At 35.8% G+C, this 23,296-nt stretch overlaps 2 protein-coding genes across 3 annotated transcripts in view; both read right to left on the bottom strand.

Moving 5' to 3' along the window:
- LOC149777237 (uncharacterized) overlaps positions 1–3,898 on the bottom strand; it is a 105,298-nt gene extending 101,400 nt beyond the window's left edge. The window contains exon 1 of one of the 2 annotated variants that reach the window (XM_089941978.1): positions 3,698–3,898. In XM_089941978.1, the coding sequence (XP_089798104.1) occupies positions 3,698–3,702 (5 nt within the window). In that variant the 5' untranslated portion in view covers positions 3,703–3,898. The remainder of the gene's footprint in view (positions 1–3,697) is intronic. The other variant, XM_089941977.1, reaches the window with a different exon arrangement.
- A 14,947-nt stretch (positions 3,899–18,845) lies between these two features.
- LOC149777235 (uncharacterized) overlaps positions 18,846–23,296 on the bottom strand; it is a 58,587-nt gene continuing 54,136 nt past the window's right edge. The window contains exon 17 of the mRNA XM_089941980.1: positions 18,846–23,224. Within this exon, the coding sequence (XP_089798106.1) occupies positions 23,033–23,224 (192 nt within the window). The 3' untranslated portion in view covers positions 18,846–23,032. The remainder of the gene's footprint in view (positions 23,225–23,296) is intronic.

Here is a 23,296-nt window from a genome sequence, read left to right as displayed (position 1 = left end):
CCCCCCTCTTTTCCTGACTCACGATACGTCGGCCTATTCTGCGCATAGCTTTGAAAAGATGTAATGTTTATCCATCTTGCTATAGAAATGAAGTATATTACTTGGGACCGTTTCTGTCAGCAGTTCAGTCGAGTAATTAGGTCAGGTTTATAGTGTTTTACAAAATTCAACGTAAAAATGCCAATAAATGGCAAGAGATATTAAGCAAACTAAAACGATCTAAGACTTGTAAAAAAGTTAGTAACGTTCAAAATTTTATGAAAAATATGCTGTTACGTGTAAAAGAAACAACAATAAATAGGATGTAATGTGTTTACAACGTCTTATTGATGGGGAAAAATTACTACAAAATTTAGAAACAGACTATACGCCGGGGAATTTGTTGAGAATTTATGTTTTAGCGGCAAGTAGACACGTTGGGTAACAGACGATTTTGTACGTGTGAGACAACTTCTTGCAAAATTAGAAACTTGAAAAAAAATACAGCTTAGTTTTAACGTACAGATTTCCATCTTTTATATAATGTATTTATTTGTATGATTCTAAAAGATTCATAGTAAATAGAATTTTTTGGGTTACAGGTTCAAGAAGGACATCGAGTGGGTCTTCACGTTGCCATTTAGGAATCACATTTTTATGTGCATTTCGAGTCTAAATGTGGGATATTTTTTTACACCTTATGAATAACACTTTTCTTAATTAATGTACGATACTTCTTTCTGGATACAAAATGGATTTTTGACCCAAAATAGCACATGATCAAATGTTTACTGAAATGACGTATCGTTGCGCAGAATTACCCGACGCGCAGAATAGGCCTACATGGCGGTATATGAATGCTTGAGGAAACAAATGTGAATAATTGTCATTTAGAGATGTATAAAATCAAATTCTAAATACGCCTATATGGTCTGTATGACTTTTACTATAAACACGTATAAACAAGCAATAATATAATCCAAAATGTATAATCAATCATTTTGAAAAAATAACTCGAATTGAACCATCCCCGCTCCCAAATATATGTTTGCTCTTTAGTTTGAAAAACACGTTTAGCAGCTACTAAACCAACTATAGTACGTTCTAAATACCGTCACGAATTTTTCCGATGTGTTACTTCGAACATTTTCAGGTCAGCGTCATTAGATGTAGCTCAAAGTAGCTAATTCGTTTTAAATACTTCGCTTGAAACGAATTAGGTAGTTTTAGCAACATTTAATGACGATGACCTGAAAATGTACCGAGTTACGGATCGGAAAAATTCGCGATACTATGCGGAACTAACTACAACTTTGTGTCTTTATAAAGCACGGATAGGCTTAGCAAGTATTAAGAATACAATCAGGCAAAGAACCAATAAATAAACGACCAAAACAAAAACTGTTCATCATTTAAACATAATTTTAAACATAAAAGTGATTGTGACAATGGTGATAATGATCATAACATCATTTCCATCATCATCATTTATGTACATTGTCGAAATGAAAAGGTCTCACTCCTGAAATATAAAGTTTACCGCTTCATTGTTAGCTTTTGACTCCTGATTAGGCCTATGTTACAAAATTTATACTGTGTTCTGGTCCGAAATTATACTGCCACAAATAATATACAATGCTGTCGGGCATTTCTACGCACCTGTTTCCGTCTCCAATACTGAAGCAAAACGCATACCGAATTCGACCGATTGACGAAAATAAAATGCTGCAATGCTTACCATTTGAAAAAAAAAAAGGCCACTGTCACCAAAATATTATGTTAGAAATATTAATTTTGGACACACGGGATACCACCCCCGTGTTTTCATGACTCGAGATGTGTCGGCCAATTCTGCGCATAGCTTTGAAAAGGTAATGTTTATTAATCGACTTCTGGAAATGAAATACATTACTTTATACTATTTCTGTCAGCATTTCCGTCAAGTAATTGGGTCAGCTTTATAGCTAGTTTTACAAAATTCAACGTACCAATGCCAATAAATGGCAAAAGATATTAAGAAAACTAAACTGATCGTGTGAAAAAATTTGTAAAGTTCAATTTTTTTTAAAAAGCTATTATGTTGAAGAGAACCAACAATGATTAGCCTGTAATGTGTTTACAACGTCTCGTTTATGTGGAAAAATACTAAAGAAATTAGAAACAAACTATACGCTGGGGAACCTTGAGAATCCCGTTCTAGCAGCAAGTTCACATTTTGGATAGCAGATGATTTGGTACTTGTAGGACATCTTCTTGTAAAAATCGGAAACTGGGATTAAAATGCAGTATTATTTTAAGGTATACATTTCCATCTTGTATATACTGTATTCATATTATGATCCTAAAAGATACATAGTAAATAGGATTTTCTGTGTTGCAAGTTCAAGAAGGTCATGGAGTGGGTCTTCGTGTTGACATTTAGAAATCACATTTTCATATGCAATTAGGGTAGAAATATAGGATATTTTTGCACACTTTATGAATATCACTTTCCTTAATTCAAGGAAGACCGTTCTTTCTTGATACAGAATGGATTTTCGACCAAAACCAACACGTGAACCAGTGCATACAGGAATGTCGTATCGTTGCGCAGAATTACCCGACGCGCAGAATTGACCGACATGGTGGGTATATCAATCAATATACGACATTTTTTAATGTGTAAAGATGAAAGTGATTTTATCGATGATGATTATGGTATAATGGAATACTGAAAATCGTCATTATCGTCATAATCGCCCTCAAGGCAGACTGGGGGGGGGGGGGACAACCGGGGATGCATCCCCGGGCCCGGGCCGAACAACACTTTTTAAGTTTATAAAAGAACAATTTTGTTTTAACAAGAACTAGGAGAGGCTCGGGTATTTCTTACCCCAGGGCCCGTAATCGCTCTTTACGACCCTGATCGTCCTCACCACCATTATGTTCTGCTTCAATTTATCCATATCTTTACACTCGACGAGTTTGAAAGAATGGGAAGAAAACAATTCCCAGTTTTAACCAATGAGGCATTTCATAAATATCTGATATTGAAAATATTGATAGAAAGTTTTTACAGTTTTACCTTTACATGATTCATTTCTTCAGCCTTCAACCACCATACCATTAAATATAAATTAATAATTACATATATAACCCCACCTCCACACGTAGATCCAATGTACAACTCCCGCTATGAAAAGCAATGCACAAGAAGATGAGAGGGCTTCAGAATCAACTCTGTTCATCTTGAATCTTTGATAATAATTAATAATATTATAATAACAGTAAAGAAAGAGAAAATGTGTGGGTTGAAGTGAACCAGTCCATACATATAATTCAACTTAAAAATAATGGAAAAAAATGTAGTGGAAGGGTGGGGAGGGGTAATGGGACGAGGGGCTGAAAAACAACAACAGCATAGAAATAATAATAATAATAATAATAATAACAACAACAACAACAAACAATAGCAACAACAGTTTCGAGTACTTGCACGGTTATTATGTTTTTGAGCCCAATCCAAAACAACAGGTTTTCGCCAAACTTTACACAATATATCAACATACAATGGCTAAAATCTAAAATTTAACCAAAATGCAAAATATTTCATTTTCCAGGTAGCCATTCGCAGTATTGATTATTGTTTGATCACCTTTTTTCGATCTTAGATCAGGTTTGTTATTCTTTATTGCGTCCAACCCGGTGAAATCGCATGGCTAGTTCTAGTACACCTTACCTCATTTTTTAACACACTAGTCCCATAAAGAATCCACGAAGTCCGAAATAGATGAGTGCCCAGTGGATGACTTCCTACCCCAAAGGGTACAGTTTGTCTCCTCAAAATTATTTCAGTGTCCCTTATACAGTCGCATATAACCCAGCCCTCTATCTCCGATCGGTCTGCCACAGCAAATGTAAACTGGCAAACCTACGTGTGCTATAAATAGCACACTTCTTTTCATTCATTCAGGTGTATAAATGACTATAAGCTAAACTGGTTTGGCAAGTTAGAGGGCTATTTCTACTTTACAGTTCTGTGATCAGCTCTTCCCTCGCTGACTCAAGGGAAATAACTGAAACATAACAGCTTTTATTTATGTCAACATCTCCATATTTACATCCACATGACCGAAACTGCGATACACCATAGTTACTGATATTTTTTTAAACTCCTTTTTACTTGTTTCATATGAAGATAGTTACATGAATATTAAGTGTGTGTGTGTGTGTGTGAGAGAGAGAGAGAAAGAGAGATTTAATTTTTTTTCAGTAATATAGCTACGATGTATGTAGTGTGGCAGTTTATAGTGATGTCTAGCACTGCGGCAATCTGCCCGCAGACAAGTAGCATGATGTCCAACCCAGTCACATTATCCTGACACCAGGCGGACCAGTCACAACGATAACCTCTTATTGCTTAGCGTCAAATGGGGCAGCTGCATATACCATTTTCATTAGTCTTTGGTACCAGTTTCTTCTTTTTAAAGCAGAAAATACATTTCATCGTTGAATAAAATTAATTTCTTTAAAATGTTTACTTGTAGAAAATAATTGTACTTTTGCGTTGTTTCGTAATGTAACAGTTTTGAAGTCGTTTTAGTATGTGTTGTCTTCGTGTCCAGTCGTAAATTTATTGATTTGCTCTTTCAATCATTCTTAAATGCATTTAATCATTCAGATTTCATACCTGTGCATATCTTCTTTTCCTCTCATTGTGCCATGTAAATAATAATAATAAGCATGTCACCTTGTTTAAGTTTTTTTAAATGAACAATAACATTTTCATAAATCCTATTCCTCTTTAATTTTTTTAAATATTTAGTATTTTGTTAAGTTATAAACAAATTAAAATATCACTGTGGATAATTAAAGCAGAACCATAGTTACATAATTAAATGACATGAATTATTTTTGACCATTGTCACAGGTTTAAATGACATATGAATTATCTTCAATGATTTCTGCATTGAATATTTCATGCACCGTTCAAATACAGCTTACATTGTAATGAAACATGATTTTGTAAATCAATTTGCCGTTTACCGTCAAGAAGAAACAACTGTTCGTCCATTCCTTCTCAGTGAACCATGAAATTTATTATTTTTTTAAATGGACCACAAATCAATTCTTATATTGTATTGGCATATGGACTGTTGACGTGTGAGGAAGACCCTGGTAATTCACACCATGAATTGGTAACTGCGTCATCACCAGATTCTCCAGGTCAATAGAGATCTCTCTGGTCAGTATGGACGGACACTCAGTATCATTAACAAAATTTTGTAACAGGAATAATTTTCTATGATATGTGCGGGGCCCCGAGTGGCCGAGTGGTCTGAAGCGCTCTCCGTTACGGGGCACTGCCATCTCACCTGTCTGCGTGGGTTCGAGTCTCGAATTCAGCCAATGTGGGTATGTGAGAAAGCTTGCCAGTAGCTTCTCGTGGGTCGGTGGTTCTTTCTGGGGTTTTCCCGGGTTCTTCCTCCACCATTAATACTGGCCGCCATGTATAGCCTATCGTGTGCTGAAAAATGGCGTTAAACCCTACAACAACAACAACAACAACAACAATAACTATGATATGTGCACAGTTAAATACCTGACTAGCGGACATTCTTTATTTGGAAACATCCATCATACATCTTACCGCATTTTCAGGCTGAAGGTTGAGCAAATATACCCCCTCTTCTTACACAAACTAGGGGCCCCGAGTTGCCGAGTGGTCTAAAGTGCTCACCGTTCCGGATCACTGAGAAAGCTTGCCAGTAGCTTCTCTTGGGTCGGTGGTTCTTCCCGGGGATTTCCATGTATAGCCTATCTTGTGCTGAAAATGGCTTTAAACCCTACAACAACAACAACTTACACAAACTATTTAAAATATTATTTGCATGCGTGCGGCGTGATTAGAAAACTACTTATGTTTATCTGATGTTCTATGGAAGGTCAAATCTCATATCCAAATATTTTTTACTCCAAGCAGTCCTAAAAACTGGTCAGTGTTGGAGCGCAAACTGCACCCACGGGGAGCGAATTCCAGTCGTTGATGACTGTAAGTGAAAAGAGGTACGTGCGTGTATCCAGCCCTGCAATGCTTCGTCAGCAGGTTGTACTTGTGACCCCTTGTTGCCGATTCTGAAATAGTAAAGAACTATGGAGAAGCTCTGAATAAACCATTCAACAGCTTACACTCTTTGGTCATGTCACCGTGCCTTCGTCTGTACTGTAGGGAGTGTATATTGAAGATTGTCAGCCTATCTTAATATACCAATCCTTTATGGTCCTTAATTAACCTTGTTGCTATTCTCTGCACCCCCTTTAAGAATGTTCGTCCACACATAGGGAAAAGCGGGTGGGGTAGGGGAACGCCTCCCCTCAATAGAGATCACTTCTAAACATGTTTTGGCATACATCCGGAAAACTTAATTGCTGTCCACTACATATTTACGCACCCCACCCCACCCCGAAAATATTCTGCGGGCGCCATATCCATATTTGAACCATAGAGAGCGCGTCTGGCCCCATATTCTAAGATTGGTTTGACCATTGCAAGGTAGAGCTTTACTAGTGTGGTCCCATCAACATGAACAAATGTTTTCTTCATTACCCATAAAACTCTTTTGACTTTCTTAACCGCTGCAGCCACCTCTTTGTGAAACTCCATTTCGTCATCAGTCAAAACGCCCAAGTTCTTTTCTTTTGATACGGTTTAAACATCGGTGACTATTCCATCTGTGGATTTCATATACGTTTAAGGGCCGGGTTGGGATTGGGATGGGGGGGGGGGGGTGATGTCAGGATTATTTATACATATCAAAGTCTCGAGCCCTTCTTTCTTGATGGTGAGTATATCGACATTGCTGTATTAGAAGTTTTGCATGAAATCTGAGTATTTCATGAGACTGTTCATTTTTGCCTTCTCTCGACTGAGACAGTCCTTGCAGAAACAAATTTTCATCTTTCACACTGACTTAAATTGTTGCATCTACCTCATATACATATTTACACTTCATACGAAAAACTTTGACATTGTTTGTACTGCCATCTTATATTTTCCGCAATGAGCTGATGTTGGAATTGGTTGTATCACATTTGCTAAGCCTAGGTGTTAAGACATGTCTAATTGCCGCGGCCACGTGTTGTATATATAAACATTGCCACGGGCTAGAGCTAATCTCTTACGCAAGGTTACCGTGACCAGCAGCCAGAAGATCGGAATCTTGAATCGGACAGGCGTTAGATCGAACGACTTCTCACCTATGAGTTACAGTTTAGTCCTAAGATCAGATGGAAGTCCGTGGGTAGTGGTGGTGGACGAGGCGTGTTCTCATCCGTCCCCACGTTGACAGGCAGAGAGAAGGACATTGTTCGCTAAGTTCGATTGGATCGGTTCACAGCATTTTCGAACTGGAATTGAAATAGAGGGCGTGATTACAATTCGACGCGAATTATACCTTCTAACTAGCAAGCAAAAGGTCAGTAGTTCTCCTGGGAAGATTGCTGAGCAAATAGGGTTACTCAGAGGAAGCCACTCGTAATTTGGTGGTAAAACTTAGAGGAGATTCTAAGGAAAGAGAGGCTTCGAAAAGGACATTAAGTTATTTGCTCGATTTTTGCAGAATATTACGGCATCGTAATTGTAATTATTTGGAGTATGTATACTTAATTAATAGCATCGTTTAATATGCATAATTACCTTTGTAGTGTTGCATTTACATGCATATTTGATAAATGTGCTTAATTATTATGCCACTAGTGCATTTATTCATGTACTATGCTAAAATTTACACATGCCTGAATTGTGAATTTGGAAAATGGTTGAAGTGTGTAAGGTTAGTTACTATGGACGTATGTATATATCAGAGTATGGATATTTAAGTATCTGTGTACTTTGTACGAGTTGTAATGCAAAGAAAGGCGTCTGATTGTTGTGACATTGTTTAGTATAATGGGATTAGGACGCAATTTATTGAAGTAATATAGGAGATATAATTGATACCGTGCTTTTATTACGACGTTGTTTTACCATACAAGAACGTATGAGTATTTCTATGTGAATGAAGGCGTGACCAAATAAATTTAATAGACGTTATCTGATGATAGGCTGGGTGTAGTGTGAGATGAGAGGGCTAAGGAAAATATTGTACCGTCCTTGTGTTTTCACGGGAAGCTTTTTAAGGGACAGAACTTCCGGTTCAGTTGAGTCCCGAGTCTCCAAGAGGTGGACACGGAAGTGAGGCTAGCAGAGCAGTCGGAGTCGACCACAGTCTAGTCGGTGGAGAGAAGTTGTATAGAAGGTGGAGGAAGAGGAAAAGGAGTCGAGAAGGAAAAAGTGGAGAAGGAGGAGAAAGAGTATAGACAAGTCGAGGAGGAGAAGTAATTTGGAGAAATTCGGGAGGAAGAGAAGGAATTGGGACGAATAGGAGAGAAGTATATATAGATGAGTAGAATACAAGGACAGGTGGAAATCTATCTCACACTACTCATCAAGTGATGTCATAGGCGATTACAGGGTCGTGCGGAAGGAAAGTACTTGGGAAATTGGAATCTTTTGACTATTGAATTGTTATTCGCTGAATTTCACTTTTTTTGTATATTCAATAATTTAACCATCGGCATTGCTGACTGCGGCTCGGAGCTTTACATCTATATTTCACTAATTTAATTTCCAACCAAAATCGAGCCTGGTGGGACTTATATAATAATTAAAAAAATATATTGGGAGCACCCTAGGCCCAACCATAACAACCCTCACAGGTTTTCTTTTTTTGTTGTTGTTGAAGAGCTATAGAATCAAAATCTTGCTTTACTGTTTATTTTTTGTGTTAGGCATCGTGGAAGGGTACAAAAATCTCTTCTTACCAAAGAAGCAACGTAATTTGCGAACTAAATATATTTTTCTTCTCTTTTTTCCGCTATATTAACTTTCACCAGATTTTGAAATATGATCCGCACAGCCACACATGCGCACCATCGTTTTCAAGCTGTATGTCGTTTTCTTCCTCTTCTTGATGTTGACAATTTTATTTGTCTAAAGAGTCTTTTTAGAACATGTTTGAACTCATACAGCAATATTTGTATTTTGTTTTTAAAAAAAATTGGGGGGGGGGGCGGGGCTAGGGGAAACTGGTGAGTTTCCTTTCATATTGTTTTCACAACCAATTTTCTTCTTTGTCTCTTTTAGCAGTACTTTTTCCTGTGTCAATTACATCTTTCTGTGAATTGATATTTTGTTTTCTTGTTTATTAATTTACATATTCTGGCTTTTGATTTGAGTGTTTACATTGATATGACAGCCCATCACTTTGTGAACTAATTGCTTCGCTCGTATAACATTACGCTTTTCACCCTCACCGCTCTTAGGGACGGAGACGACCTCTTCCCTTTGAAAACAAATCACACTGAAATTAAACTCGGCGACTTTTTTTTATTGTCGCGTTATTGCCACTAAATTAGTCATTTCAGATAATTTCTTTGCGTTGGGTGTTTCAGATAATTCATAGCATTGGGTGTTTCTAAGATAATTCATAGCATTGTGTGTATTTTAGATAATTCACAACATTGGTTGTTTCTTAGATAATTCACAGCATTGATTGTTTCTTAGATAATTCATAGCACTGTGTGTTTCTAAGATAATTCATAGCATTGGGTATAATTTAGATAATTCATAGCATTTTGGTGTTTCTAAGATAATTCGTAGCATCGTGTGTATTTTAGATAATTCACAGCATTGAGTGTATTTTAGATAATTCACAGGATTGGGTGTTTTTTTATATAGATAATTCATAGCATTGAGTGTATTTTAGATAATTCACAGCATTGGGTGTATTTTAGATAATTCACAGCATTATGTGTTTCTTAGGTAAGTCGCAGCATTAGGTGTTTCTAAAATAATTCACAGCATTGTGTGTTTATTAGACAATTCATAGCATTAGGTGTTTCTAAGATAATTCATAGATTGGGTATATTTTAGATATTTCACAGCATTGGGTGTTTCTTAAATATTTCACAGCACTGGGTGTTTCTTAGATAATTCATAGCATTCGGGTGTTTCTAAGATAATTCATGGCATTGGTTGTATTTTAGATAATTCACAGAATTGGTTGTATTTTAGATAATTCACAGCATTGGGTATTTCTTAGATAATTCATAGCATTTTGATAATTCTAAGATAATTCATAGCATTGTGTGTATTTTAGATAATTCACAGCATTGGGTGTATTTTAGATAATTCACAGGATTGGGTGCATTTTAGATAATTCACAGCACTGGGTGTTTTTTAATAGATAATTCATAGCATTGAGTGTATTTTAGATAATTCACAGCATTGGGTGTGTTTTAGATAATTCACAGCATTTGGTGTTTCTTAGATAATTCATAGCATTGGGTGTAATTTAGATAATTCACATCATTGGGTGTTTCTTAGATAATTCATGACATTTGGGTGTTTCTAAGATGATTCATGGCATTGGGTGTATTTTTGATAATTCACAGCATTGGTTGTATTTTAGATAATTCACAGCATTGGGTGTTTCTTAAATAATTCATGGCATTTGGGTGTTTCTAAGATAATTCATAGCTTTGGGTGTATTTTAGATAATTCGCAGTATTGGCTGTTTCTTAGATAATTCACAGTATTGGCTGTTTCTTAGATAATTCATAGCTTTGTGTGTTTTTAAGATGATTCATAGCATTGTGTGTATTTAAGATAATTCACAGCACTGGGTGTTTTTTTTTTTTAAGATAATTCATAGCAGTGGGTGTATTTTAGATAATTCACAGCATTTGGTGTTTCTTAGATAATTTATGGCATTTGTGTTTCTTAGATAATTCATAGCATTGGGTGTTTCTAAGACGATTCATAGTATTGGGTGTATTTTAGATAATTCATGGGGCCCCGAGTGGCTGAGTGGTCTAAAGCGCTCACCGTTCCGGATTACTGCCATCTCACCTCTGTCTGCGTGGGTTCGAGTCCAAGGCTCGGCTAGCGTGAGCATGTGGGAAAGCCTGCCATTAGCTTCTCGTGGGTCGGTGGTTCTTCCCTGGGTTTTCTAGGGTTCTTCCTCCACCAGTTATACTGGCCGCCATGTATAGCCTATCTTGTGCTGAAAAATGGCGTTAAACCCTAGAACAACAACAACAAGATAATTCACAGCATTTGATGTATTTTAGATAATTCACATCATAGGGTGTATTTTAGATAATTCACAGCATTTGGTGTTTCTTAGATAATTCATGACATTTGGTTCATTCTAAGATGATTCATAGCATTGGGTGTTTCTTAGATAATTCATAGAATCAGGTGTTTCTAAGATGATTCATAGCATTGGGTGTATTTTAGTTAATTCACATCATAGGGTGTATTTTAGATAATTCACAGCATTTGGTGTTTCTTAGATAATTCATGACATTTTGTTCTTTCTAAGATGATTCATAGCATTGGGTGTTTCTTAGATAATTCATAGCATCAGGCGTTTCTAAGATGATTCATAGCAGTGGATGTATTTTAGTTAATTCACAGCATTTTTGCGTATTTTAGATAATTCACAGCATTAGGTGTTTCTTAGATAAGTCGTAGCATTAGGTGTTTCCAAGATAATTCAAAGCATTTGGTGGCTAGTAGATAATTCACAGCATTGGGTATATTTTAGATAATTCACAACATTGGGTGTTTCTTAGATAATGCATAGCATTGGGTGCATTTTCAAATGAATTTGTAGCATTGTGTGTATTTTAGATAATGCAAAGCATTGTGTGTCTTTTATTCATGTCAACTGATGCATGCTATCTGTGTATGTCAGTAAGAAAAAATCATAAGTAGTAATTCATCACAGGACTGAATATCGCCAGAACACGAAGTTTCCCAGAAGTAAATGGTGGAAGTGATCATGATTTATTAATAACAACGTTTCGCATCCACCTGAAAAATAATTAAAAAGCTTAATCAACCAAGATTCAGATTTAACCTTGAAAAATTGAAAGCTCGAAAAGTCGCAGTAGCTTTCCAGGCAATGATCGGTGGTAAATTTGCACATCTGATAACCCTGGACAACCAAGACAGCGACCTAGAGTCCTAAAGAACCTTACTCAACACAGATGTGACTTGCACAGTCAGCGAGATATCGTCGAACAAAGAAACTTTCGGTCACAACAAATGTCCTTGAATTATGTGATAAAAGATTAGAACTGAAAAAGGGACAATATATATCATGAATGAGCTAGAAAATACAGAGAGATAAACAACGTGATCAGGAAAAGTAAGAAAAAGGAAGAGTCCTGGATAGAAAGTCAATGCTGTGAAATCGAAGACAGTCTGAGCAGAAACAACATCAACATGGTATATCAACTAGTGAAAGATCTCACAACCCATAAATAATGGAAACAACCACCATCCAAGACAAATCAGGAAAATGCCTCACAGAAGATCAAGAGATCCTCCAACGATGGACAGAATACTGCTCAGAATTGTATAATCATAAGACCCAAGGAGGACCAGCAGTACTAAATTGCCCTCAAACGGAGAATAGTGATGACAACCCCCTTCTTCGTGAAGAAGTAGAAATTACAGTTAGGAACTAAAGAAAGGAAACTCAGCTGGTGTTGACATCATACCAGAAGAGCTCAGTCAAGCAGAAGGAGAAGAGATAGTCACAATCCTAGCAACAATCTGCAACAAGATAACGCAGACAGGAAAATGGCCTACCACATGGACCCAATCTATGGTCATCGTGCTCCCCAAGAAAGGAAACCTACAGCTATGAAAAAAACTACAGAACCATCAGTCTGAACAGCCACCCAAGCAAAGTCATGCTGAATATAAGTCTCAAAAGACTAAAGCCTCAAGCAAAGAAAGTTATTGCTGAAAAGCAGGCTGGTTTCCGAGCAGGAAAGAGCAAATCTTCAATCTCAGACTCCTTTGCAAGAATAATTTCAGCATCAGCAAAATATATACCATGTTTTTACAGATTTCAAGAAGGCCTTTGATAGGGTATTGCATGCGGCCTTATTGGCAACTATGAGGAAGTACAACATCAGCTCAAATCTGGTGCGGGTTGTTGAGCACCTCTATGACAAAGCCACCAGTGCTGTCATCATCAATTGCAGTAGAAGAGACTGGTTCCAATCAACAGTTGGAGTCAGACAGGGATGTATACTGTCACCTACACTCTTCAACGTTTTCCTGGAAAGGATCATGGAGGATGCCTTGAAAGACCACAAGGGTACTGTCAACATCGGAGGCAGAGCAGTCCCCAACCGTAGCTTCGCATATGATATTGATGGCTTAGCAGGAGATGAAAACGAACTGGCTGACTTGGATGAGCGCCTCGACAGAACCTCCACAGAATACAGTATCGAGATTAGCGCCGAACAAACCAAACTGATGACAAACAACGCCAATGATTGTAAAGTCAATTGTAGTGCCCAAACGACCTCCTGGGTTACGTGATTGATGATGATGTACGAATAGCTGATTTTATTATCTCCTAAACCATGTCCTCTTCGTCGAATGACTCCTTTGGTACACTGGCTAGATCCGTTACAATTCACTCGTTTTATAAAATATAGCTTCAATGACTTTTCCTATGGAGATTAGAATATATACTAAGTAATTAACACTTTGACGTACTATATATTCCAAAATGACAAATTACTAGTACGGGGTGGTCCAAATGAATTTGGCCCGCCCTCATACAATTATTATTATAATTATAATGTAAGTCTGCATCTATGGCCCACGAGCATTACATTTTTGGTTGAAGAAGATGGACCACCCTGTTCTAGTATATACGTCTATATACACTGCATCATATAACCAATCATAAAATTATAATATGTCTTATTTATATGAAATTTGAACATGATCAAAAAATATGTACAAGAAATGAGGACATTTAAAGATATCAATTTATTGGCATCAAACAGTGGATTTGCAACGTGTGCGGTTTTGAAAGTCAGTTTGATAATAGCGAGCTGATTCAAACAAATTAATAGTAGATATAGGTTTATACACGGGATCGCGAAAATTACCATGCGAAAAGAAGTGCGTTCTTTGCAATATATCACATCTAAAATTATGCTATCTGTTTGTCTTAGTCTTTTTAATTGTCACTGTTCGTTCGTTTGTTTTCCATTTTTTTGTCCTGGTTTCTGCCCTCGTGTCCTCGGAGCCACGATTTCTGACTGTCTGTATGATGACGTCATGTATTTACAGTCTGCAAGAATGAAGCTTTGAATTTTTTTGTACGGATTTTTGTCTGTGTTCGGTAGTTTGCGCCGCCCATTCCTTCATTAAAATTTTAAATTGTCTGTGACAGTCAGCGAGTCGATATTTACCAGTCCATATTAATGCACTTTTCAAGTCTTTGAAATGTCCGTCCACCAAGTCGTTCAAATATGATACGACTTTTGTTAGTGACTTCGACTTCCACTCTAAAATCTCCTGTAACGCGTGGTTATTGGGACTCAATTGTTCTTAGTTCATTCCTCGTCGGTCAAATCCAGTCATGTTGGGCCGTTTACCCTGGTCAGCAACTGATTTCTGTCTTGATTGAAAATAGTTAATAAATTTTGAAGAAACTCGCTGACAGAAAGTCTCCAATTTACGAAACTGGACCTCGCCACCATAGCTTGTTGGACACCATTTTTAGAAAAGTCAATAAACGGCAACTGGATCATGCAAATGTCTGCATGAATAAAATCTGTGTAGTTCAAAGCATCTAAGATACTGCTTTAACGTTGGAATGGTGTCCTGACCAGCTCCATTGAATCTAATATGCAACCCAGATCCAATCAAACATGGCGAAGCCTGAGTAAATATCTGGATTTTACTGCAATAATCATATTTCCATAAATTTTACTTTTATTCCACAAGTCCGTATATAAAGGGTTAATTCCAAAAGACTTATAGTCAAATTGCACGGGCTGGCAGGTCTGCTTCATTCATGTGAATTTGTTATTTTCCAGCAAGGCCAAGAGGACCTCTACAGCTGGAACTGTACTAAGAGGGTGGAACATAACTGGTTTTAGCGCAGAATCTGTGAGATGCAGTAATGACACTGGAATCTCCAGCATTATACTAACCTTTTCTGAGTCTCACTCTCTGTGCAAAAATTGCAAACTCTTCTTTAAATTACAGGATATTGTACATTTTTGTCCAGGGACAAAAGTTGATGCCCTTGGAAATAAGATATATTTGTCAGAAAACTTAACTTTCGACAGGTTTTCAACAGTGTTGACATTCTGGTTTGTATCTGAAGGTTTTTCTGCAAAACTTTCTATTCTATTTTTTATTTTGTTTCTTCCCTGATGAAACCATGTTTAAGATTTCTCTGGTCAACAAGATCTCTAAAAAACTATTTTTCGTCTCATAGTTGCTTTCTTGGGCTCATCAGAATGTGTTCAGTTTCTCATATATTCAGAAAATGTGTTTTGATTGCATTATCTTTGAAGAAGTTCAATATGAAACTTAATACTTCCCTTCAATTCTATGCAAATTTTGACAAATGACTTTAAAATACTAATATAGAACTTAATTATTACACTGAACCTTATCTCAAGCATAACTATATTCACACACATTCTATGTATGTGGTAGATAACATTCAGATTAAATGTGTCTTGGCAGTAAAATGTAAAGATAATTCCAATGATACCTACTCTGAGTAAAATGTAAAGATAATTCCAATGATACCTACTCTGAGTAAAATGTAAAGATAATTCCAATGATACCTACTCTGAGTAAAATGTAAAGATAATTCCAATGATACCTACTCTGAGTGATGAAGATTAAAATGTTGAGAAGTTATGGTAAACTTTTACTTAATATTATATGACACCAGCCTTGAAAAAAATATACATAGGAGATATATGTCCATTTTTAGGGTTCATGGAAATCAATATGTAAATGAATACATGTAACATTCAGTGAAAGAACATTTGGGTCGGGGGGGGGGGGGGCATAAAGTGAGGAAAGACAAGCCAGCCTATCTTACTTTGTGTATTAAAGCAAAGTAACAATTCAGCTAATCAATCCTCTTCCTAAAATTGGCATTGAGTTCTATTATTGAAATGAAAACTTGGTAGAAGACCTGTTTCTTTTACTATCACATTAATTTTATGGATAATGAAATGATTTTGATGTGCAAAATGAAATATTCATGTGTATCATAATTGTAATCTCAGAGGATAAACATTGTTAAAAAAGATGAGAGATAAATCAATATACACCACTCCCTTGATAACTCGTGCTCTGATAACTCACGAACCCACTTATAATGTGGGATCCAGCATGGATCCCATTTTCAAAACCAGAAAATACCAAACATTGGTCCCCATTTGTTGCACTTTAAGAAAATCATATCCAAATTTGTAATGGAAACTTTGATATATCACTTGTTTTATCATCGAAAACGGTAGATAGCACCTGGAAATTGTAATCATTATGAAATATCAACTGTTAATAAGTCATATAATCGGCTACATTTTCTTTCCAAACTACAGCCTTAATACACTGTAATTAACGATATTTAAGGAAATTTTGATTAATGACAATGTCATGCCTAGTGTAACATCTATGCCTGCAAGCATTTCTCAGAGAACCTAACTAAGTGCCAACCGTGTTTTGATATCTGACAAGTGGAAGTATTTTTTTGTATTGGTGCACTGAATTCAAAACTGGCCTCCTTTGTATTATCATGTTAATTAGGTCTTTTGATTCAAATAAAGGAGGTAGAATTTAAAAATAGTTAAAAATCATGCAAATCCTACATGTTTAAGATCTAGCAACCCTGGTCATATGTTGGGAGATCTCCTATCAGTTGATCAATCGAACACTGTTATGTTATTGTGTATGTTATCTAATTAAACTACCTTAAACTAACCTACTCAACCATAGGTGTGATCAAGGATAGCAAGGCAACCATGCAAAATGAACACTTCATAAAATAAAGAACTTTGTTTTACAGATATATGGGGAAAATGAGTTTCAGAGAATTCCTAAATTGGCACTTAGAGATATCCTCAATGATGACAAGAAGTTTTACTAATACTTGTAATGAAATCATGGCATAAATATTTCACTAACTGAACAATACAAAAATTTAGTTATGATGTAGATGAATGTCTCAAGAAATAAAAATGTTGCATTTTTGTAAAGAAAAGGAATCTTGTTTGCTGATGTATGTGAACAGTTAGTCTGGTTCTCTGCTGCACAGAATCCTTATTTTATACAATACTATCACATCCCACTCATGGAACCAGACTACTCAACAAAACAAAATGTAGTGAGGTAATACGCAAATGTTTTTGCATACAAATGGTGGATACTGAAACCAGTTGGTATAATGTTAACAATCTTTCAGATGTTGGACATTTTGAAAATAATCATAATTTATACAGAATAACAAACAACTCCATCAGAAAACGCACTTTATTGACAATTATTCTCGACGCAATTATAAAACAAGGATTCAGTAATTAAACAGCCCAGTTCCCACCCACCCCCACCCCTGTGGTTTTCTGGATTTCTAGCAGATTTGTTGGGAGGTCCTCAGTAACTCATGTCCTCGTGCAGTCTGTGTTTTTGGATCCTGTTGTGCACGAGTTATCGAGGGAGAGGTGAATATAACATTTTAGTGATATTGATTTAACAGTAGCAAATAATTTTGGAACAATTATTTTTAATGCAATATTATTTAATGAAGTGAATAAGAATTCAACAGACATTCTACCTACCTTACAGGGGCCCCGAGTGGCCGAGTGGTCTAAAGCGCTCACTGTTACAGATCACTGCCATCTCACCTCTGTCTGCATGGGTTCGAGTCTCAGATTCAGCCAATGTGGGTATGTGAGAAAGCCTGCCAGTAGCTTCTCGTGGGCCGGTGGTTCTTTCCGGGGGTTTTCCGGGTTCTTCCTCCACCATTAATACTGGCCACCATGTATAGCCTATCTTGTGCTGAAAAATGGCGTTAAGCCCTACAACAACAACAACAACAACAACCTACCTTACAAAGAGTTGGATTTCATAAAGTAAAATGTTACTGAAAAGAGGAATTTGTATCACCCTTTAGTAGTTTTTCATTTTAATGATGAAAACTACACAAAATATCAATTTTTATTGGTTAATATACCAGTCAGAACCTAGTGTATGACCTGGAAAGTGTAATTATATGGGTTGAGTAATGTTACATAATGACCTAGAGTATGACCTAGGATGTATAATTAAATGGGTTTTAGCATATCATATAATAATCTAGTGTGTGACCTAGGATGTGCAATTACATGGGTTTGATTAATCACCTATGTATGACCTAGGATGTATAATTACATGGGGTTGAGTAATGTCACATAATGACCTAGTGTATGATGTAGGATGTGTAATTACATGGGTTTGAGTAATGTCACATAAGGACCTAGTATGTGACCTAGGATGTGTAATTACATGGGTTTGAGTAATGTCACATAATGACATAGTGTATGACCTAGGATGTGTAATTACACGGGTTTGAGTAATGTCACATAATGACATAGAGTATGACCTAGGATGTGTAATTACATGGGTTTAAGTAATGTCACATAATGACCTAGTATATGACCTAGAATGTGTAATTACATGGGTTTGAGTAATGTTATATAACAAACAGTTACCCTCCTAACCCAATCTGGCCAGACTGCCATTCACATCTTGGTGTAAAGAGCATTCAGGAAAACATGTGCAACCTGAAAAAATGGCTGTATTCTTTTAAATTATTTGGGTATAAGATAAGACAATGTACATGGCATGCATTGTCCACAGTATGTATATTAATACTGCAATTCAATAAATATAAATTTACAAATAAAAATTATACTTACATATTTCCCTTTCTTTATCATGATAGAGAATTCACTTCTCCAATTTTAATGACCTTTATTTCAGCCTTGAATAATAATAATAATAATAACAATAGTAATAATAACAGTTAAATCTGTGCATTGTAAACAACCTTCAACAGTATTACCAGACAGGTGGTCTTTTAACACATGTAAAATCAACATTTGTGGATGGAAAGAAACAACAAATGATAAATAGTAATATGTTGAAAGAAGAAATGATAGATAGATAGATAGATAGATAGATAGATAGATGCAGTAATGATATAGCAGGTCAAAAACTAAGCAGAGACTCCATTCCTATGACTGCAGTTGCTATATACAATATCTGAGGTCATTGGGACTGATAAGAAGTTGTAAGTTGCTGGTGGTGGTTAACAATATACTGGCATACTAAATACAAGAAAACTGGCAGTGACTATATAAAACTAGTCACTAACAATAGTTCTTAAATCAGTATAATTAAGTAATATTAACAATAACAATAACAACCAGCAGTCCCTCTTGAAAAAGGCCAACCCCTATTTGGAGACCCATTAATCTTGACTAAAGCGGTATATTTTAACAATTATATCCCCCTATTGAGTGACTACCCCTCTTATAATGTCTTCCATTTCTTTGCAGCAGGAATGGCCTTTGAGATGGTGGCCACTGCAGTAGAATAATATTAATAATGCCATTAATAATAATTGCAAACATTTCAAGTAAAGAGTGCATGCACAGACAGGTTAACAGTAGTTGCTGAAAGAGTAACATTTAAGTACTGGAAATCATTACAAACACTTACTTTATCTCAAAACTCTTAAGGCTAGCCCAGTGAAACATTTAAGGCTAGCCCATTGAAACATACATGGTATCCAGGAAGGCAGTTTAAAAAAAAATATGTGCCAAGTACCACAATTACTCAAAGAGTTCATTATGAAAATGGTATAAAATTGCATCTCAGGGTGACTGCTGTATCAGGATTAATAGGATCTTACGAATGATGGGCCTTTTCTGTGTGCTTCAGCAGAAGTCAGGTAAGGATATTCCACAAGCACTTTGGGAACAAGATGGTCAGCTTATCTGAATTGAGTTAAAGGAATTGGTTCCTTTCCAGTTCAAGTAAATCTAAAACATCTACATCAATTTATTGTACGTAATCCTTGCATACTGAGCCCTAAAAAGCATTTGCACCAAAATAGCATGCCTAAAAGTCAGTCTGAAATTTCCATCTAAATTACACACACATAGTTTTTTGGTGATGATTTTCCCCATAAAAGGTAACATAACATACAGCTGTAAATCAATAAATCTTGTATTAATCTTTAACAATTCAAAATGATGTCCATGCATGATGAGTGTACAATTTTCATGTACTGTACATGCAAGGTGAGTGTACAATTTTCATGTCCTGTACATGCATAATGAGTGTACAATTTTCATGTACTGTACATGCAAGGTGAGTGTACAATTTTCATGAATTGTACATGCAAGGTGAGTGTACAATTTTCATGTACTGTACATGCATAATGAGTGTACAATTTTGTGCAATGTATCCTACTTTGATGTAATGTGGCTGACATTTCTTTGGATATTGTACTTGTGGAAATTGTACATAATCAAGGCACACTGCTAACTAAATTGACTGCTCCCTTGTGCTCAAAAAATCAGCCTGAATTAGTCTACAGTACATTATATTTAGCACATATTAAAATTATACAAATAGGGAAAATGAATTTTGCCAGACTAGACAATACCAGCTTCTGAAAGTGCAATGAATGAGTTACCAAAAATATAAAATGTAAAAATAGTTATTGGCTCTTCTATTCCACTTTACCTCCAAATTTCAGGTCAGGAAGTGAAAATGATTGAGTGGAGCTAGAAGTTTTTTGAAAGGTGCACATCTGGAGTCAGGCCAAGCTGTATACTCTATAACTCTTGTTACACCCATCAATCATACACCAGAATAAAGGGAATTAAAATTCCTTTGAACAATACCTAAGATATACAATGTATTTTTTAAATAGCCAGTATAACCAGTGAGGAAACCTGGGAAAATTCTTTTTATTTAAAATTCTAACCTTATGTAAAATACAAAACTGTAGAGCACCACCAGAAAGGGAACCAGTCACACAGTACAGAAAGGGAACAAGTCAGGGATAAAGACAGAAAACCAGTCAGACTGTACAGAGAGGGAAAACTCATAATATATAGAGTGGGGTCAGTAATATATACTGTATAAATAATTTTCATTTTTCGTACGATTTCTCCTCAACTCTCATGCCAAGATCAAGAAAGTACAATAAAATCATTTTTAATATCTTCTGTTTGAATAAATAATTTAAAGGTATATATTGTATAATTCTCCAACACTTGTCATCACAAATAATTTTTTACTCATGATTAACTTAAACCTACATTTTCCATCTTTTTCTCAAAGCAATAGCTGATTACATGTACAATGTAAAAATAGCATTCACATACCATACATTAATTATGAAATAGTTTCATGTCAAAGTGATTTAAAAGTAATAGAGATGCACATTATAAATTCTGGACCATAAAAACAAATATCACACTACTTAGAAAAACTTATATAAAATATAATTATCACAACAATGTAATCCATATAAATAACACCATGGTATCATTTTAAAAATGAAAAATAAAGGACACAAAAGCTGTGACAAAAACATTGTAGCTTGTACAGTAATACCTCGTGCATTCGCATTTCTGGATTCGCGAATTCACAGATTCGCGAAATTTTCATTGGTACCCTCTATGTACATGTTTTCTTTATTTTATTGAATTGTACCTTCGTTATATGACTTCTGTGACATATGAAGTTTACCTAGTTTACCTTCCTGACAATGACAAAGAAAACGTCAGTCATTAAGTTTACAGTCCCATTCGTTACTTGATTTTACCTTACTGTGAGTGCAAAAGAAAATGGCAGCCAATGAATTAGTATAGGGGTAATATTAGTACATGTATACATGTACCGTACTGTAAATGTGCTAGTGTGGCAAATACCCATTAGGCGATACTGTACTCTATTTTTACGTCAACCATTTATTTCTCTTTTTAAGGGTAATGTATTAAGCTAACTTTTAAATGAAATTAAAGTGCTTTGGGAGCATGATTTGGGTCATATTTAGGGTTTAAACCCTAGAAATAAGCATTTATTAGCATTTTTAGTGACTCGTACCAAACATTCGCGATTCCTCCTGATCTGCGACTGGTTCTGGAACCTAACCTCGCGAATGTTCGAGGTATTACTGTATTCCAATACAATAAACATATTAATTACCATATATATTTGCATTCCCGAACACATTAATTACCATATATATTTCCATTCCAGCCAGATCCAACTGCAAACTGTACAGACCAAAATCTGCTACTGTACAATGTACTGATACATTTGGTTCTATGCAATTTGTTAAAAGTAATTAGTAAAATAAACTATAAAGACCCTGATCTGACTGCATTATGTGATGGCAGATCTGCATCTATATTGTTTGCAGTTGGACTTACAGCTGAGTATAGATGATATTACAATATTACTAGGACAAGAGAAGGGATGATGCTCTATTGGCCGAAAAGAATATTGGGGATTCAAGATAAGACATTTTCTTCCTTTTAACTGTTGATATATTGAAACCATTTCTAATATTTTTCACTGATAACATGATTTTAAAATTAGCTACTGTAAAGGACGTATAGGGCATCAGATTAACTCCCAATGTCAATTAGGACCAACTAGACAACTGAAAAAGTATATTAATAAAAAAAACATCTTCATATGACCAGCCATTCTGCAATAAAAAAAGTCTGATGTTTGCAGCTATATTGGACATTACATCGATATACCTTTTCATTCAGGTCCATATAGACATTATAAGAAACTTTTAGTGTCAACCCCATATTAATATGATCATCCATTCAGGAGGAATAGCATCAACAATATTCTGAGATGGCCACTGTAGTGGTTACACTGGAAGTCCAAGCAACATTATTTTCTTATAGGACCAGCCAGACCAAAGGTGTAATGTTTCAGTACAATCCTCCTTGTAGAATGGGAGGTGTAGTGATAATAAACTCATGCTAACAGATGGACAAATTACAAACAAAAGGTTATCCCATAAACTCTCTCTATCATAAGTTTTCTATGTAGAAGTATCAATAAATATTGAAAAGAAACTAAGGTGTATATACAGAATTAATCTGTAAAGTTGATGCTACTGGTTTCCAGATCATTCTGTTTGTCTGTCTGTGTGTCTGTGTCATTATCAGGTGACATAGCCCCTGCTGTGAGCTGCCTCAGAACCAGACGCTTGTAAACACCATTCAGAGCTAAAAGTTCCTCATGAGTCCCCATCTCTGCTATCATTCCTTTGTCAATTACAATCACCTGCAACCATGTGAAAGAATTGTCAACATACTGTAAATTTAATTGCCTTCTAATGTTTCATACACTATGTAT

Source organism: Sinohyriopsis cumingii, chromosome 18, assembly GCF_028554795.1.
Source record: "Sinohyriopsis cumingii isolate HCF-2022 chromosome 18, ASM2855479v2, whole genome shotgun sequence".
NCBI classification, from domain to species: Eukaryota; Metazoa; Mollusca; class Bivalvia; order Unionida; family Unionidae; genus Sinohyriopsis; species Sinohyriopsis cumingii.
Note: the sequence above shows the minus strand (reverse complement) of the source record. Positions and strands in the feature narration are given on the sequence as shown.